The sequence below is a fragment of the Kryptolebias marmoratus genome, linkage group LG15 (assembly GCF_001649575.2).
Source record: "Kryptolebias marmoratus isolate JLee-2015 linkage group LG15, ASM164957v2, whole genome shotgun sequence".
NCBI lineage: Eukaryota > Metazoa > Chordata > Actinopteri > Cyprinodontiformes > Rivulidae > Kryptolebias > Kryptolebias marmoratus.
In genome coordinates this window covers 10,680,848-10,700,086 of record NC_051444.1, presented here as the reverse complement: position 1 = coordinate 10,700,086, position 19,239 = coordinate 10,680,848, and the positions used below count along the sequence as shown (strand labels likewise).

The window sequence follows — 19,239 nt, the reverse complement described above, 5'->3', positions numbered from 1 at the left end:
ACTTGCAAATGTGCAGCAGTGCAGTGATTTTTCTAAGAGTCAGCAGCCTGATGGTATTAAAAAAAAGACCTGCTAATTTTTTTCCCACTAACCAAATTTCTGTTTTTATTGATGCTTTGTTGTGACAGAAAGCACAGATTTTCAGTTTAAAATATGTATAGGTAGTGCAGAAAAAAGTATTACCTAAATAAATGTTCTTTTGTACTTTGATGGCATGGCTGATGTTAGGTTTTTCCTCTCTCTTAGCAGTTAAATATTTGTTATGCATAAGAAATTATTTAACTATTTCATCAACTGGAGTTTTCAATGCCAAATCTGCAGTGTTGTATCTTTATAAAAATCAATAACTGTAGTCACATTTTTTGACTACAAGTCCTACAAAAGTTCATATTGCCATTAGTGCATCCAAATATTGAGTTATGAGTTTGAGCTACTATCTAGACACATATAGACACACACACACACATACCCACACAATGTATTCAGTGGAGAGTGAGGCTTTACTAAGTGCATATTAATATTGCATGGTTAAATGGGAAATGTTAACATTTTTTCCAATGGCCTTTGCAGGCTAATTAAATATTAAACAATCAGGGAGCTTTTGTTAAACCAGGACAAGGTAAATATGACATTAATAACATATTTTTAAGGGGATTAGGACAGGAAAGTTAAAGTTTGTAGATTTAAGCAGATTTCTTATTTTAGTAAAACAAAAGAATCATATCTGTACACTTTTTGAATTTCATAGTTTTAACTGTTAAATAAAAAGAGTTAAAAAAATAGCTAATTATTGCATATGTGCGGTTAGGTTTTTATATACTGATTTAAAACCTATGTATGCCATTAGCTGTTCCACAGAGACACAGTTTTACTCACTGATCACGCAATGCTCTTTCTACATGCTGCACAGCTACAACAAAAGCCCCAGATGACAAAGGCCTGGCAATTACAAAATATTTTCATTAATCAGGCATGTATGTATGGTTTCTGCCAAAAAACAAAACCAAAAAAAAAACATGCCCTAGAAATGCTTCTCACCTTAATTAAAATGATACAATGTAAAAGAAAATTGAATAAATAGCAGTTTTATTCAAAAATGAACTGAAACTAAGTACAGGAACACACATCACAAAAACATGGGATGTGTTAGTCAGAGTCTGAGTCACTTGGAGATTTAATGATGCGTTGGGTTGGGCTTTCACTCAGGGTGCCGAAACTATGTGGCGGCCAGAGCTGTATAGGAGGGGTAAAAAACAGAAAAATAACAAGAAGTTAGAAAAGAAAAAAGAATCTAATAAAAACAAACAAAAAAAATTGTTTCTGATAACGATGTGAAAAACCTTATTTTACATTTGGTCAACACTTTAAAATGCAGCTTTTAATGATGTATTTGACCTCATTTTATAAATATATATATATATATATATATATATATATATAATCTTGTTATTTTATCAGCTGTCATAGCAGGGCCCCTCCAGTGGAGTGCCATTGTCCAATCAGATGGACAGAAGGTTACTTGACCTGTTTCCAGGGTCATGGTTGTGATGACATCCAGTGACATGACAACATTGCAAAATGGACAGCTAGACAATATGTCGTTCAGGCTTTGGTTAATCACACACACTTGTTTTTATACTTCCAACTGACTAAAGTCTTTGACTTGTACTTAAAACAGACAAATTGGAATGTTACAAAAATTCATTGAAGAACTGACAGTATCTAAGAGCAAACACTTAACCAACAATCAAACCCATGTAGGAAAGAAATCAAACTATTTTGCTGAATTTTGCAAAAGAAAACATTTGAGAAGAGACTGGTTGTTACCTTTAAGCAAACACGCCCTCGAATGAGGGCATATGGAATTGGGCCATAGCTCCTGGAGTCAGTGGAATTCTTAAGGTTATCGCCTTCTAGCCATATGTGGCCTTTTGGAACCTAAAAACATTATCACACAAAAAAGCAGGACAAAATATCACATAGAAAGCATGTTTCAGAATAAATTCAACTAGCAAAAATGAGTTCTTTGATTATGTCTAAAGAGCTGCCTCATTTTTCCCTCCCTCCTCACCTATCTCTACGTCAACCAACTGGTCCCGTCTTTAACCTGCATCGTCTTACGAGAGGGGTCATGGGTAACGGACAGCGTCGGCGGATAGGGATTTAGGAAAACTTCAAACAGGGTTATTAGGCTGTTGGCTAAGATCTGCGCCCCTCTTACCAAGGGCGAGGGGGTTGGGGGACAAAGCCAGAGAGGGGCCTGAGATAGCTGGGCAGAGAGAGAACGAGGGAGAGAACTACGCTGCGGCTAGCAGCAGTGTCCAAGGGTCTCCATCGCGGTCCGACCTGCCAGTGGGGCAGTCATCCAAGCAGGCTCTAATTCACAGTGACACCAATTATGATTAATCTCATCACTTTAGGAGAGTAGGCTTGTCAAGGCCCTAATTAAGTGTGCTGTCCCCCTATATGTGCAGACAGGATCAACAACACATTATATTGTCATAATGGGCATCACAATCCACGAGTCTATTTTTGTGTTGCCTAACTTTTTAACGGCAAAAGTCCTTTGGAAGAAAGAGAAACACATGAAAAAAGAATCAGGAAACTAGTGACAGTGGGGTGATGTCACATCTTTGCCTGTGTTTGTGCTCCTTATTCCGATCACCCTGCTCTTTGATTAGTCCACAGTTCTACAGTGAGTTGCTGCATTTTGTTTCATATTTGATAATTGAGACAGATGATGTGACATAATCACAAGCCAGTGACACGTTGACCTAACATGAGGTAAACAACTCACTGACTAACAACAACACAAATGAATATCATTAAAGGAGTCATCTGAGAACCATATGTCAGCATGCTGGATTCTCACCATTACACCTCATTAACATGGTAACATATGCTGGCTCCCAAGAACAGGAAAAAAGAACCACCATAGTTTCTCATCTGCCAAATCACGAGCTACCATTTTTACTTTTCTTTTAAAATTTCTTCTTGGTTGTGTTGATCCTAAAGGCATAAAGATTTGATTACAAAAGTTTCTGTTCACCTGTTCAAACACTTTGAAAAATGATTCCACTCATTTAAATAAAATTTAAAGCAAAGCCACAAACTGATCGACAACACTGATGCAAATCCGCAACATCTGATCAAGCACAGCTAAAGTACCCACTGTAGGTCAGATTTACTATCTGGGGCAAATTTGCATCTGGATGCAAATCAGTAACTGTGGCTATGGGGGTGTCCAGTTCTGTAAGAGTCTAAATCTGCAGTGTGCTATAAAAACAGGCACAATCAGCTCATGTCAGTAATGACCAAAGCACTTGACAAGAACCCAAATTTAGAGCAAAGCTACAAATAGTTGGACCTGTCAGTATTCAGACATCTACTTTGCAAACACTTCTTCTTCTTTTTCTTTTAGCTGTTCCCATTTCAGGGGTCGCCACATCAAGTCATCCTCCTTCATCTAACTCTGTCTTCTGCGTCCTCTGTCCTCACTCCAACTGCCTCTATGTTCTTTCTAACTGCATCCATATATCTCCTCTTTGGCTTTCTTCTTTGTCTTTTTCCTGGCAGGTGCATTTCTAACATCCTTCTACCAATTTACCCACTGTCCCTCCTCTGCACACATCCAAACCATCTCAGTTTGGCCTCTCTAACTTTATCTCTCAGTCGTTCAACCTGTGCTGTACCTCTGATGACCTCATTTCTAATCCTATCCATCCTTGTCATTCCCAAGGAGAACCTCAACTTCTTCTCCACCTGCCTCCCTCTCATTCATACATGTACCCTGTCCCACCATCACATTGAAGCTATCTGTCACTCCTACAGCATGCCTCACCACTGTCCTGCTGTCCTCATACATGTCCTGCTCCCTAGTGGCTGGTTTATGTAGTTTGCAAACAACACAGTATAAAGGCTGCAACAATGAAGGCCACAAAAGCATAAATCCAATCACCTTTTCCAGTATTTAAGTTACTTTTTTCAGTCAGATCTAAAAAAAAAAAACTTCTTTAATAGTGTCATAAGACTTAACTCTTGAGCTTGTCTGGGCTCAAACATACTTTATGATTTTTTTTTTAAGTTTGGAAATACACCAATTAATACGTACGAGTCAATAAAGCCTAAAATGTAGGCAACTTTTAACAACTATCACGGCAGCCCTGATTCCCATCCCAAGTCTATGTTAGCACCTACATTATTCTAGAAAATCAGGGCACATGAATATAAACCTGCAGTGTGTTGCTGCATCCCCAACCTTTTAGGTTCTTTGTACTCAAGGACAACACAGTTGAAAATTCGGATGATTTAATTTTGGCAGCAGCTTAGACTGTGCTTTTTAAAACCAAACAAAAAAAAAGAATAGAAATAAGAAACATAAAAAGCTGTAGGATGTTTGGAATCAACAAGATTTGCAAAACTCATTACTGTCTCCATTACTGTTACTGTTGACCATTATTTCCTCCAGTCACTTGAAAATGTTGCTTGGCCTATTTTCTGATGAAAAAAAATAATCATTTTCTTTTTCCATTTTAATTTCCAGTGCTGTGCAACACCTGTGTGTCTCTGTAAAACAATCCAAGGCTCCTTTAAGGTAAAAAATATACTTATTTTTAGCAGATAATAGCAACACCACTAGCAGAAAATTCCAAAAAAAAAGTAAATCAGTTGCATCTAATCATTCAAATACTCTCCCTCAAAATGTGTCCACTCTGAAAGAGAAAGTGTCATAAACACAAATGGTATTGGGCCAGGCACCAACTGTGCCATGGTCTTTCAGCTGCTAACTTAGTGATAAACCCCAACAGCTCACTCAAAATTTCCTCACTGTGCCAAGGGTCCAAAATGATCATAAATTTAACCCTACACTGTATTTGTAGCTTTGTAAAACAAATGATGTCAAAGACAAACTCAAGTTGAACTAAAGACAAATCTGTTTGAAAGATCAACCAGGCAACATTTCAGAAAAGTGATAAAGGGAAATGCTTGGAAACCTGACCTGCCCTTTTGTGGCCAGAACTAGCAAAAGCATTAGGACCTATCACCTAGTGAGTCAGAAATGGGTGAACAACAAAACAAGAGCAGAATATGTTAAAGAAAGACTTCTGAAGTTTGAGAAAACCAGATAATGCATCTTTGTGCCTTTGCTTTTTAAACACAAGTACAATTTCATTCATTCGCTTTATTGTTTTTTTATCATTATTATTTTAGCACATAAAGCCTGTAATTAATCAGTTTCTCTGCAGACAGGGTGATGGCACATGTGAGTAATCTGTCATCTTGGTTTCCAACCATATCAATATGTCTGCTTTTGACAGAATTTATTTCTAAATTCCAAATAAACTCTATGCTGAACTGAAGTATATTTAAATATTGAGGTGGGACTTTGTTGTGATGGATAGCAGAGAAAGCACTAGTACAGCGGCTGCAGGTTGGGTCGATGCCAGGCATTGTGTACCTGTCAGAGACTTGTCGAGAAGACCTGAAACTGGAACTCTCATCACTGTGGAGGAATATTGTTTAACAGCCATGCCATTACACTGCTCATTATTTTAACATGATTGGGGTGAGGAATTATGTTCAGCTTATTACTGCATATGAATATTGAGTAAATCCTTTGCTATATTATTCTGTGTATCTCTACTGCAAAGAACAGAAGGTATGGGCACATTTCATCTCTCACATGCCTTTATCTCTCATCTGCTATAACATTAGGGATCAAGTGGCACTGTTTTGACACAAAAGCTTCGACACAGAAATGATTCCTAAAAGGTGAGAGAGCAATTAGTCAGTTGTTGGATCTCTGAGGGTGGAGAGGATGTGTCTTTCTGTCTGAACAAGAAAGGAGGTGATGACAGGGTCTAACACTGCCATAAGAAAAAAAAAAATCATCTCTACAGGTCTACACATAATGCTTCACACCATCATAATAATCACACACAAACACATAAATCCTCCCGAGGAGGGGGGAAAAAATCAACCTCCTAAGGGGACTCAAACATTTATATGAACAACGGGTATTTTCTCAGTTACACCAGCTGTCACACAGTCATTTTGTCTCTGGGAGGTAAAAACATAATAAATAAATATGACCATATATAGGATTAAAATGTTCCAGGTATCATGCATCACATCAATGCTATGCAGCATTAAAATGTGTGTACACTGGTAAGTTCTAATTTTTCTGAACAACGTTATTTTGTGTTGTCAATTTTTGCTTAGTTTCTCTGAGTAAAGTCAACATTTTAGTAATGCATTTAGTTTTGACCACATGCACACAATAGGCCTCTTATTTGCAAGTTAAATGTATTTGAAACCTAAAAGAAAATCTTGAAGTCTAAAAGCAATGCTAGATTTTATGTCAAGACAGTATTTCTATCAACTTAAAAGCATTGACAGTATTTGCCTGTCAATTAAAAAGGTCAGATATTGAATTATCATTATTTTACAAATGTAGAAAATGTGAAAAAAAGATTAGAAATGCTAATAATATATTTATTAATTTTAATAAAAGGTTTTGAGCATTTTGAGTTCGACTACCTGAAGAAAACCCCCGAAAGAAGTGCAGTGTTCAAAAACAGGCTTTGTTTTACTTTTACTTGAGGCACAGATGTGTGTACATTAGCCACAATCACTAGCAATTGTTTCAAGAGGTAAAACATCTGCAGTGTACTCCTGCTCCAACTACAAAACAATGTCACAGAAAATGTAACAATTGCAGGAAACTAAAAAAATCAGGGGCATACCAATGCTGGACTCAAACCAGGGTCTCCTACATTTCAGAGCCCTTTGAATCCTATTGAAATAAACGACCAGAGCTACACAATAGGTTCAGTGGCAGGTCTTCTTGCTAGTATGCCAAAATTGGGAGAAAAATAAAATAAAATCAAATAAAAATGGATACTTGACGCTGGATTTGAAGCCAGGCTTCCCGTGTGTCACCACTTTCGCATTCTACTGAGCAAAACAGCCTGAGGGGCCGATCGGACTCAGCAGCTGGTTTCCTTTCTACTGTGTCTGAGTTGGGCCTGATCACAAGCTGTAAGCAAACTAATTACTGCGTCAAAATGTCTTTTATTTAATAATACATTCACACTTTGTGAGCAGAATGGAATGGGTTTGCAGGCCACCAGTTGATGATCACTGATATGGAGATTTACTATTTTCCCACCCCAAAGTGGCCATTTAAGGAACTGACTGTTTTGGCGGTACTTTATTATACCAACGGTTTACTGGCCACAAGGTAATTACTTACTCAAATGAACTTTTAATTCAAAAGCAAAAAAGGAACAGCTTTTCTAAAGCAGAATTCAGTTTAGAAGAACTGAAGCGATCTGAACAGTGAAATCTGTATTTAAGCTAATACTATTAGGATTACCTCCCTTAAAAATGAGTGAATGAATGGGAGACGGCAAAGTGAGTGGGAGTCAATAGGAACAAACCTAAACTTAAACTAATCTCATGTAAAGCAGTATAAACTTTAAAAAAAGCCTCAATCAGAGACATTTTTCAATATACTTTGATACATCAAAATGCATTGATCCCACTGCTTACGTGTTCTAGTCATCTGTATATAAATGCAAAAAAAAAAATAGAAGAAACCAAAGTATTTACTTTTCATTTGATGAATGGCACTTGCAGACTTGGCCCTGTGCTGTGTTTTGATAACCTTATCCAAGTGTCTGCCTATAGTCTATAAAATAGAACATAAATTCAAAAACATGCAACATAAACACAGCCTTTGGTTTGTGGACTGTCATATAGTGTCACACACACAAACACACACTCAGACAACCCTCCTCCCACCCATCAGTCTGTCCATTCGGCTGGCACTAACTCTAACAGGCTTCAGAGAGATTGCAGGCCTGAGCTGTGGGTGTTGGGGAGAGTAGTAATAGAAAAGCAATGACAGTGGTTTCAGTGGCAGAAACCTTGTTCACTCTCAGGTTTTATCACTGTTCTGAGGAAATATAGGTGTTGTCAAAAGCTGATATTTTTGATCAGTGACACAAAATCGATGTGCGTGGTCTAAAATGTAAACAGGTCTGACAGCATATAGACTGTGGCACACATACAAAGGAAAACTGAGGTGCAGTTTTGCATAATGCATAAAGCATCCTTGGCATTTTAAGGTGGAAGAGACTATCAAGTGTTTTCTACTAAACACCTTATTCATTCATTCTCTACTAAACTGTAACTTTCTTTTTTTCTTTCTATGAAGCTCACTGAGCTGTGGTTGTTTGAAGAAAGCCTGCCAAATAGATCCTCACTTTGTAAAGCAGGTATTCAGCAGATGTGCAATTCATATAAGGAAAAGAAAAGCCCTGCACTTTAAGAAGTTTAGGTGTGTATAATGTAAACATACTCACATATGTGTGGGTCTTGAACAAATCTGAAGGGGCACTTGTGCAGATTTTGTCACCTTCCAATCCTATTACCCTTTTACAAATGTTCATATTTGGATCAAATGGACTTTTTGCAATTACTATGTCACCCCTGAAAACAAAACATAAGCATATTGATTAATTAAAACCCATATGATGTATTCCATGATGTATATTTATAAACCACAAATCTTTCAGTGAATGTAAAAGTACAATGAGTATTTACTGCGTATACTCTGAATGATTTACATCAGTCCTACCCACTTTTGTATTTTAAAAAGATGACGACTCATGCGCTCAGAGAAGACAACATCGTGGTTTACAATTGTGGGCTCCATGGATGGGCCAGAACACTGAATCAAGACAACAAAAACAAAACTTGATTATTTCTTGTGCATAGAAAAGTTTATATAATGTAAGAAAAGAGGTATAATGTCTGTCATCAGAGTAATACAAACCACCACAAACTCTCCAATGTATTCAAAGGCACAGTGTGCAATGCAGCCATATTGGATTGTGTAACCCACAAAGCCCAAGGTCTGCCCCAGCACACGACGAAGCATCTTCACCTATGAAACAGAACAGCCAGAAGTTATGATGCACTTTCTGTCCCTATGACTCCTCTAGTCTTGGTACACTTAAATTCTTTAAAGGATTTCTAAAAAATGAAAAAAAAAGAAAGAAAGAAAAATGCTGTTTGGAGTTTAACTTCTAAAGGTGTGGACAAGCTGGCCACAGTTGGCCAAATGTTATGATGGCCCATTCTTTAGTGTTTCATTCTCAGGGACTGAGTGGCCAGTTCACACCAGAAAACTGTGCTGAACTTTGATCCTGTGTAGGATGGACCCATCAACACCTTGTGCTCAGGTGATGGACAAACATAGAAGCTGTGACAAATCCAGCCAAGCAGCTCTTGCTCTGTCGGACTCTGTGCTGCTTCCACTACCACCACAATCATTAGAGCTGTTATCAACTCCTGTCAGCACCATAGAAACACAAAAACACCTCAGCACCCTTACAACTGCCCTGCAAACAATGTCATTCAAACACAAACAAGGACCATGCACACATATCTTCTAAGCAAACATCTCAGCCACTCTCATGTTATTGACTTTTACTCAACCTGGGGGATAGACAGAGGAAAGCAAACCAGTATTTACACACCGTCATGGGTGCATATGAAGAAAAACACCTGTATATACACTAAATTAGACTGTCTAACAATAAATACTATATAAGGTTTAGATGTTAGTGTATGCTTCCGTCATTTTCTTTTTGTTTAGGCTGCTGTCCTGCTAGTCCACCACATAGTAAAGAAATCTTTTTCTTCATCTCTTCTATTCCTTCTGTCTCTTTCCCTCGATCTCTCTCCATGTCTCCTCTCCCTCCCAGGGTATTATTAACCAAAGCAAGCAGAGCGGAAACCAAAGCCCCAAATCCTCAGAGCTCTGGGAATGACTTCCCAAAGATGGACAAGGATTAGGCCCCCAATTTCTCCCTTACCTCCACCCCCTTTCTCCCCAGGTTCCCAACAGACTGGGTGTCAGGTGGCTCTCTGAGCCCTGCCAAAGGTGTTACCCCTAATCCCATTACCCTCTCCTCTCTTCTTCTCTCTCTCTCTCACACACACAATGCTCTCTCATTCATTCCAGCTAGACTTCACCTATTAAACTCTGTATCTATTCTTTCATTCCTAGCATGGTTTGCCTCTTTGGCTCATTCACCATCCTTTTTGATCCAAAAAAGACCAACTTCATCCTTTCTCTTCCCTACTGCTGTTACTCTGCTTCATCTCTCCATTCCACTGTCACCCTTGGCAACCCTCAACTTTTCACAAATACTACAAGCTTGAGCAGGTGAAGGGGGACATATAGCTGCTCAGTGCAGAGTCCAAATGAAGTGCCCCATTTCTCTTGTTTCTTGTTCATGTGTGCAGGACCTATAAACTCAGTCCTCCCCTAGCTGGTAGAATAACACCTCTGGCCCTCTAATTCCTCAGTTGGGAAGAAAGTGGTCAAAAGGTTAATGTGAATCTCAGGTCTGCACTGAGGTAGCATGTCCATCCCTCCTTTTCTTGGTCTCAGCATGCTTTTCCATCACTGTAGTACTGTAATGCTCTCTCAGACATGATCTCACATGTGCACCTCCTTCTGCTGGACTAGGGATCAAAAATCTTTGTTAGCACTCATTCGCAAAGCAAAGTGGACAGCCTCCCATGCAGCTGCTCTCATATCTCCGTTTCATCACTCCCCCCCGCCCCACCTCTCCATTCCAGCATGCATTCATCATAGGTAGGGATTAAGGGACTTTGCATAACAAGATCACACGGCCAGTGACTGATATCAAGGGTCCATATGCAGCCGCCTGGTTTTCTGAAGCATGCTCGGTCATTGATAGTGTGCATGGGTGCGTTTGTGTGCGTATGCACGGACAATAGTGTCACCTGTGTGTTTCATATAAAGTGTAATGTATGAGATGAAGTGATTCTTTTGGGATTCAGAATGAGGTGGATATCCACAGAGACCACTGATTGGATCTCTATTACCTCTAATTTCCCCCAGGCAAAGAGTCGGGCAACCCACATTATCTCTTGCCCTTAATACCTAGTGTATGTGTGTGTGGTGGGGCAACAAGCATTAATTGAATGCTGTCCTACAGCTGTAAACTAACACAAAGTCTCCCTGTTAATCCAGGATTACACGCCAAACATGTTCGGGGGAAAACAAAAAAAGTCAGTGCAGCCTTTCCTGCAGAACCATCTGTGACTGCTGGCCTCCTGTTGTTGCGCCGAACTGCTACAGTGAGGAAAAGAGGGGATCCCATATGAGTAGCAGCAGATGGAAACATCATTGTGTGTTTAACTTTGTGATCCTCTCATTGTTGAATCCCCAATCATTCAGCACAGAGCAGCCATGTCTACATGAATGAGGACAAAATATTTTTGTTACATAGTAAGAAGTTGAAGTGTTGCAAAAGTTAAGAGACTAGTTATGTCATTTTTCTAAAAAATAAAAAACCATTATGGATATGAAATGTGAATACTTATTCTGGCCTGTTGCAGAGAGATATTAATGAGAAATAACTAGTTTTAAAAAATGCACAGTATTTTGAACAGTGATGTCTTCAAATACTACTTTACATTCAAAAGTGACAATAGAATAACACATATTTGCTTAATACTGCGACTTAAACGTAACGATTTACAAAATTATTAAGTCAATGAAATTTTCCTTATAACTCATACAAAATGTATCAGAAAAAAAATACTTAATTTTCCAATTAGTTCATTTTATAGGTAATCAAAGAAACAGCTGTATAAATAGTAAAAATAAAAATATAGTAAATAACTGCTGTCTAAAAGTAATATCTAATTAAATGCACATTATTGAAGCCATAAGGAAATAGTCAGAAAGGAATTACCTCTACTGGTCTCCTGAGATTTGACCTTGCCATGGGTGTGCAGTGATAATTGATATACATAGCCAGTCTATTACACCACAAAGAGAATATCAATCCAAATAGCACACAAGGGCCTTGTGGTGGACTTCTTACACAACTAAATTAGGAAAACATGGGCTGAGAGAGAACCAGGCAACAGGGGGGCTAAGAGGCTTACGAGCCCCTTGTCAGATATTCTTCTCCTCCCTGAGGATCACAGATGGAAGGGAGTCTGGAGGAGCAGCCAGAGCGGAGTGGGGACGAATCCCACCTCTGATGTCTTTCTTCTGGACAGCAGAAGGCAGGGGAGGGTGGGGAGTTTGTCCTGTTGCGCATGGCTTGATTTGATCTTAATGTGAGATATAAAAAGGAGGAGCCTTGGACAACCAGGGGGGTCTGTTTCAAATATCAGTCCAATCAAAGTTAATCCCGTTGATTTAAATACAGACACCTGGATGGATGGGGAGGAACAGATGTAAAAGTCCCAGTGGCAGTGTGTGTAGCTCCCATCTTTCCTTATTCTGCCTTTTATCAGACACTTAATTCGAAAGACTGATCTCCATATTGCTCTTTTCATTGTTGTCAACAGCGACACAGCCGTGAAACAGCTGAGCGAGGTTACTATTTGAGGAGCTCTTAGTTTATACCTACAATCAATGGGTCAGCCAGAACAAATAATAGCCAAGTGATATGAATACAACTGCTGTGAGCTGAAAGGAAGCAAAGGCTGACAGAGTCCCCAGCCAATTACATTCAATGGAAAGCCAGTCACTAAGCCTTATTGTATTGACCACAAGAGATTGCGTGGTGCTGGCCCGGTGCTGAGAGAGTTCCGAGATCTTATCTAATGTTGTATCAGTTTTACAAAGAAGTTTGGGTTACCCACTGCCCAGCACACAACGCAAACTCATACATTTTAATCCTGACTAATGACGGACATCTCAACGTAACCTACAATTTTTAAGATTGCAGTTTCCTTTAATTCAACAAGAACATTATTTTGTATTTTATTATAGTTTGTAAGTCTCTTTCCTATAGTCAAACTAAATAAGACTCACTGTATATAGATGGAACATCTGCAAAAACTATCAAAAGAGCTAAAAACAGCTAGTCAAAATATGGAATCTTGAATGAATGGGAAAAAAAAGTCTCATTCTTTGATAAAATTAGCTGTACACAAAACCTATCCTAAACACTTATTGTACTTGTGCCCTTAGACTATTGCTTTTCTTTCAACATTAGCAAAACAAATGTGATGCATGTTGATGATAATCTTGCATCCTCCGGAAAAAGTTGAACTGCGTCTTGCAATTCCAAACTGATGGTTAAATAAAGCTAAAAAGCATTTTTACAGGAAAGCATTCTGACCAGGAAAGGTCTGACATGTTATGACTGCTGCCATTATATAGCTAAATCAGATACAGCAGCTGAAAGAACCGTCAAAACTCCCTGCAAAAAAAACAAAAAAAAACCCAACACCTACTTGTTAAATCATGATTTGAGAAGTTGGAGATGTGTGTTATTTTTTGTGCAATTACTCTGGGTGCTTTCCATTCTGCAACACACTAAACAATGCAAAAGAGTCAGAGGTTTAAACAAGTTCAAGAGAGAATTGTTAATCAATAAAGGGGGAGAAAACGTTGTACTCATACATCATGCACATTGCACTGCTGTAGCAGTTTTTCCTTTCAAGATGCAGGTCAGTCAGCGCATCTTATTTGTCTCGTATTGTCTTTCCACAATGCCCAGTGTTGTCAGTCATGATATATTCCCTTGGCCTCCTGTCAGCACACATAAGTCTCAACATTGCTGTCAAAACAGCAGGACTGTCTCTGCTGAGAGCATTTGTAAAGTGAGCAGTTGGGCGATTGTTTCCTCTGGAGCATCACAGCATCCTGCAATCTTGGGCTGCCTCTGGCCTTTCTCTGCAACACAAAGCTTTTTACAGCTGTCCTAAGGAGACTACTGATCACTCTTAAGCCCAACAGTATTATTATTGCAGAGCATTAAGAGCTCTTAAAATACATCAAATTGATGGTAAAACTACTCCACCACTGAATATTAATATTGCTCAAAATTGCAGTTTGATGAAGAAAGTATGTTACATGAACATCAGTGGCTGCGTATTTTGCAATAAAACTCAGAACATTTCTGATTTAAGATGTTTTGGAACTGAAACCTATAAACATCTTCATAGAGAGGATAATCTAATCTCTTTCTTCCTGAAACTGATGATAATTTCATATGGTTCAAATTATTAAAGGATCATTTACTTCTACATGTTGTCTTACTACGCTGGATTGAATTTTATTACAATCTAAAAATGTATGTCAAACTATGTAATTTTGTTTCTAAAGTGATTTTGAGTATTTTCATTGGCATATTTGTGACTGTGTACTTGTGGACCAGTGTCATTTTTTGCATGCTTGGGTGAATTGAAGGAATTCAAAGATGGAGGTTAAGTAGAAAAGGGAGTCTAGGGAAGAGCAGTGTGCCTAAGACATCATGGAAGAAATTAAATCTTTATGTGGGAGCTTTCTTTCTGTGTGGATTGATTTGTTTCTGTTTCAACAATCCTAAAGACTGTTCATGTTCTGATGCCCCGATATTATTACATTTTTAACCTAATTAAAATATTATATTACACAAGACAGACAGACATATTATAATATATTATATTATATAGGACAAATAGATTTTTGATTTTTTATAAAAATTCGCCTAGATGACAAAATAAAAAAATGTTAAGGAACTAGTGTGGAACACCCCTCTGTGTGTCAAAGTCCTGAAAATGTGCCAGGCACACTTTCATTTATTGTAAACAGTACACAAAATCATTTTTAATTTCTTTATTAGCTTACTGAAACTGGAGCACTTTTTGCTTTATTTCATTTATGCTTTGCAGAACGGTTTTATTAATGCAGTGACATTAATTTACACGGAGGAAATATTACAAATGCAGAAATATGTGCAGGAATGTCCTGAATTTGAAAACACCGACTAAACAAGGTCGCTTTCGTACAAACTGCCACACGAGATGGCTTGTTCTTGAACAGTGAAACACACGAGCTCTGGATTAATTGATGTGAACGTAGATGCATATAGAAATGTAGCACATAACTCAAAAAATTTTAAAACAAAAAATAGCGGAGCTTTCTTTACTTACCGAACAGTATAATCCAAAACTCTGACCATGCACCTATCAAAACAACTTATGCTTCCTTGTAGCCTAATGTGACGTCATAACATTCGCTATCCTCATTGGTCGAGCCTCAACAAACGCTTCTCTGATTGGACAGCATGCATCCAAACATTGAAGGCGTCGCCATGTTACTAGCAATATGGCAGCTCCCTTGAGCAGTGTGAGTAAAACCTCAGCTGAACGTTTACCGTTCAATACTACGAGCTTTCAGAAGAAAACAAGGAGCAAATTAATCTCCATACCCGGTACCAGACCTTCGGTTCAAAATGGACAGCTCTTGGTGTCGACCGGTGTTACGTCGCTCGACTATCTGCTCGGTCAGTGTCGTGTAGTTAAAGATGCTACACAGGCTAACAGAGTTATTCAGTCAATACCGTCCAGGTTTATAAGAAGCCAATATGTTTTTCTTATTGTTACTGTAGTAAGTTTCTCAAAAGTGTGTTTTTCCACTGTAAATTTAGTGGGATTTGTCACTGTTGACTGTAGTGTTGTGAAAATAACGTTTCTGTATACCTGACTGCACACTGAAATATCCTTGATCCACAGGAAAGGTTTATCATTTAATTTAGAATCTTTAACTTTTAGATTGACAGCATTATTGGACCACAATGGAAATAAGTGTGTTCACTTTCATGTGTAATCCAAATATTTTTAATGTACTGTATGTGGCATTTATATATGTATGTGCTTTATTTTTACTGAGTAAACTCAACCTAATTCAATCAAGCAGAATTAACTGATTCTAAATTTACTGTTTATGAATAACTGGCTTATTTTCCATAAACAAAAATACATAAATGTCACTTCTCAAAAAACATCTGCTCAGTTTCCAGAGTTCATACACGTGGAAGAAATCTGAAAATGTTTATTTTCATGTGGTGAAAGATAGAAAAAACTTGAATGACAGCTATATATGGATCTTTCAAAATAAAAAAGTAGATATTTTTAATTCTATTAAAATGGAGATAAAATTTAGGTATTATATAACTAATGCTGCTGATGTTTTTCACTAACAGGTGGTGGGTTAGCAGTTGGAACGGTGCTTCTCATTGGTGAGCTGATCATTTCACATTTTCACATCAACAATTCATTGGTCATTTCCTATACTTGATATATTTCCTATTTCTTTTTGCTTTGTAGACTTAATCTTTAAAGACTCTTGTCTTTAAAACTTGTTTAGATAAAGATGAATGTTTCCTTTTCCATTTTGGAAAAGAGCCTCGTATGGCTTTTCAGATAAATTGTCATTTTAAAGGCTCATCTAACAATCAGACAGGTACCCTAACACTCACCTTCAAAGCTCTAAACACATTTAAAACAATGACGTCAGAATATAAACATTTAAGATACCATTATAGATATTACTCATGAAGTTTGCCATATGGTCACTCAGTAACTATAATTTGTCTTTAGTTTGGTAGCCTTTGAGATAAATAACTTGTTGTGCAAAAAGTGTTTATTAGAAAGATGTTATCTCTCACAAATAAACCTGACATTTTCAGGATCTAGTGTAATTTAAGTGTTAAATGTTTAATGTAAGCACCAACCAAATTACTCACATTTATAGAAAATGTGCCGACCTCATAACAAGCTGGAACTCTTCATTAAGGCTGAAACCGTCAGCTTTGTTAGAAATGCTTTTTTATTGAGCAAAATGAACAAAGCAGTAAGTACAAAGCAGTTCTTATAAGTAAGCAATATATATATATATATATATATGTATATATATATATATATGTATATATATATATGTGATGATGAAACAGATAATAAAACAGATGATTCCTTAAGGTATCTGCACAAAAGGAGACCCAATGATCTGTGATGTCCATGTTTTCCTGTCTCTGAATGAGGTTGATTCATTGCAAAGCATTATAAATTAGCTGTGTTCAGTGTTAAGAATTTAGTTGATTCAGTTGTATTTTTTTGTTTATTTTGTTTGTCCAGTACTTCAGTTTGAATGTCAGTATCTTCAAATTAAAGCAGTCAAACCCAATTTTAATACATAACATCAGAAATACTTTCACATATTTCTTAATTTAACTGGTTGCTTCTCTTTTCTGATATATTAGTCTTCTTCTTTTAGAAACCTTTTGCCCCACTCTCAGTAATTATGTTTTAAGAATTATTGTTCTTTCAGAGATGACATTGCAAACATTACAGAACATCTCCTTTTCTAAAACTGAAATTGGCTACTTTTCAGGAACCTGCAACTACTTTTTATGTGTTCTCAGGCTTTGTGTGGTTAATCTGTTACTCTCTAGCAGACTGACAAATAGACTAATGACCCGAAGGTCTCTAGTTAGAATCCCAGGTGTTCACACTTTTAGTGTGATCCTTAATTAATATGCTCATCTGCAGATGTGTTATAGAAGTTTTCTGAATAACATAAAAAGTAAGTGGGTTTTCTAGGGGCCTAAATGTCTTCTACTGTATTATTATTATTATTATCATTCATTGTAGGCTAGGCTATATGCACTGGTGGACAGTAAGGTTACGGTAGTCATGTTTCCCCTTGAAGCTGTAATTTGTGTGTAGCCAAGGCCTATACCAACTGATGATATTGCTTTGCCCTTTAATTCATCCCCCCAATCGATGCAGGAGTCAGTGATTACACACTAATGCGTTCTTCCCTTCCATTTTGTGAATCAATGTACGGTTGGTTTCATCTGGTAATGAGAGACACAGTAAAGGTGAAATGCGTGTGTGTGCACTCTCTCTTGTATTTGTCTCTGAAAGAGCGGTGTGTGTGCACAATGTGTGTCTGTTTTGTTGTGTGGGTGGGTGAGTGGAATAGCGGTGACGGGGCGGAGGGGGAGTTTGGAGTGTGTGTTTGTTTGTGTTTGTTTCAGGCGGTCGTCTCCTACAGTCTGCCCCTTTAGCCGTGATGGCCTGTTTTGTGAGACACAGACATAAAATTATCAGACTGGTCATTGTCTGCCTTTGAAGTGTCTTGGGCTGTCCATTCTGATTTGTCATCCAGAGGGGGATCAGTCCAGTATGGCTGCTGTCTGAAGATCTCTCATCTCTTGTTGTTTTGCAAGAGGAAGAACAAAGCTGCCCAGCTTGTATTATAGTGACCATATATGGCTTCATTCCTTGAGGTTATAATGTCTTTTTAATTCAAATGTATTAAATTATTCTAAATGTTTCATGTGCTGTACAAGAATGAAAGAATGCTTAGTTGTTCCAGAAAGCATGCAAAGTACTTGTTTGTTTTATTTATTTATTTTCTTTTAAAGAGACAATCCTAAAGTTACTCACAGATCAAATGTGTCATGGAGTACTTTCAAAGCCAGTTTGCTTAGTTAATATTTTGAACCAAGAAAAATGAATAACAAGAATACAATAAGAAAATAAAACAATTTACCTTACATTTGACTTTTGAATGTAATTTCCTACTCCATTGAATGATTTTTAGAATTTCAATAAGGACAAGTAAATTGCCTGTCATTAAAATAAACAGTTTAAAACTGCAGTCTTTATGTAGAAAATTTGAATTGGACCTTTTTACTTTTGCTGAAAAACAGCCTGAGATGATTAAATCTAAATTGAATGTATCAGTGTTTCCAGCATTATTTTGTTATTAAATTTCTGTCTTACATGCTGCATCCAGATGCAACTAAACTGCAAATTAGAAATAATACATTGTACACCAAAGACATACAAGTGGACATTCTGACCTACATCATTTCCCTCTTTGCCCTGCAGCTTTAACAGATATGATTCAGAACTTTTGCTTGTTTTAAGGCAAATTAAGCCATAGTCAAAAAAGGGGGGGGACAATATTCTGACTGTCCAGAGTGACTGATCTACCTCAAAGATCTGACCGTCCCCCACTCCCTGTTGCTCCTACAGCCCACCACCTTCCACCCCTTCCTCAGACCCCCTGCCTCAACAGCCTAATGACTCCTGGAGGTTCCATTTGTAAAGCTCCCATAGAAACACAACCACAATAGGCCCCATCTTGAGAGGGCCCATCTGGGAGTCTTTGTGGGGCCTGCTGAAAGCCACAAAGGCCTGCTGACCTAGAAACCCATCAATAAGAGAACAGGGAGCCCCACCGACAACAAATTGAAGAGCCGTGGAATTTCCTGGGCCATCCGAAGTCCGTAGGTGAGGACGTGGACTGGTAACGTGGGAGGGAGGGGGGGAAATTCTCCGGATGTTCGAGGATGACACGTCAGGATGTCATTCCCAAGCTGTCAGCTGTAT

The 19,239-nt window shown here is 37.9% G+C and overlaps 2 protein-coding genes across 4 annotated transcripts in view; one reads left to right on the top strand and one right to left on the bottom strand.

Moving 5' to 3' along the window:
- Nucleotides 1-1,069: 1,069 nt before the first annotated feature.
- On the bottom strand, nt 1,070-15,047 carry immp1l (inner mitochondrial membrane peptidase subunit 1). Of its 3 annotated transcripts, XR_005234138.1 has the most exons (7): nt 11,805-14,458; nt 8,843-8,953; nt 8,649-8,737; nt 8,370-8,496; nt 7,615-7,693; nt 1,828-1,938; nt 1,212-1,233 (listed from the first exon to the last, which is right to left on the bottom strand). XR_005234138.1 is itself a non-coding variant. In XM_017441133.3 (6 exons), exons 2-6 carry the CDS (start codon nt 8,945-8,947, stop codon nt 1,147-1,149), a joined length of 519 nt encoding a protein of 172 aa, XP_017296622.1. In that variant the 5' UTR covers nt 8,948-8,953; nt 14,989-15,047; the 3' UTR covers nt 1,070-1,146. The 3 variants fall into 3 exon arrangements, 2 of the variants coding, with proteins under 2 accessions (XP_017296622.1, XP_017296614.1); XM_017441133.3 differs by lacking the exons at nt 7,615-7,693; nt 11,805-14,458 and adding an exon at nt 14,989-15,047 and having other exon boundaries at nt 1,070-1,233; XM_017441125.3 differs by lacking the exon at nt 7,615-7,693 and having other exon boundaries at nt 1,070-1,233; nt 11,805-13,270.
- A 103-nt stretch (nt 15,048-15,150) lies between these two features.
- The window catches only part of elp4 (elongator acetyltransferase complex subunit 4), a 49,628-nt gene continuing 45,539 nt past the window's right edge, over nt 15,151-19,239 (top strand). Inside the window, exons 1-2 of the mRNA XM_017440575.2 lie at nt 15,151-15,341; nt 16,041-16,076. Of these exons, the coding sequence (XP_017296064.1) occupies nt 15,164-15,341; nt 16,041-16,076 (214 nt within the window). The 5' untranslated portion in view covers nt 15,151-15,163. The remainder of the gene's footprint in view (nt 15,342-16,040; nt 16,077-19,239) is intronic.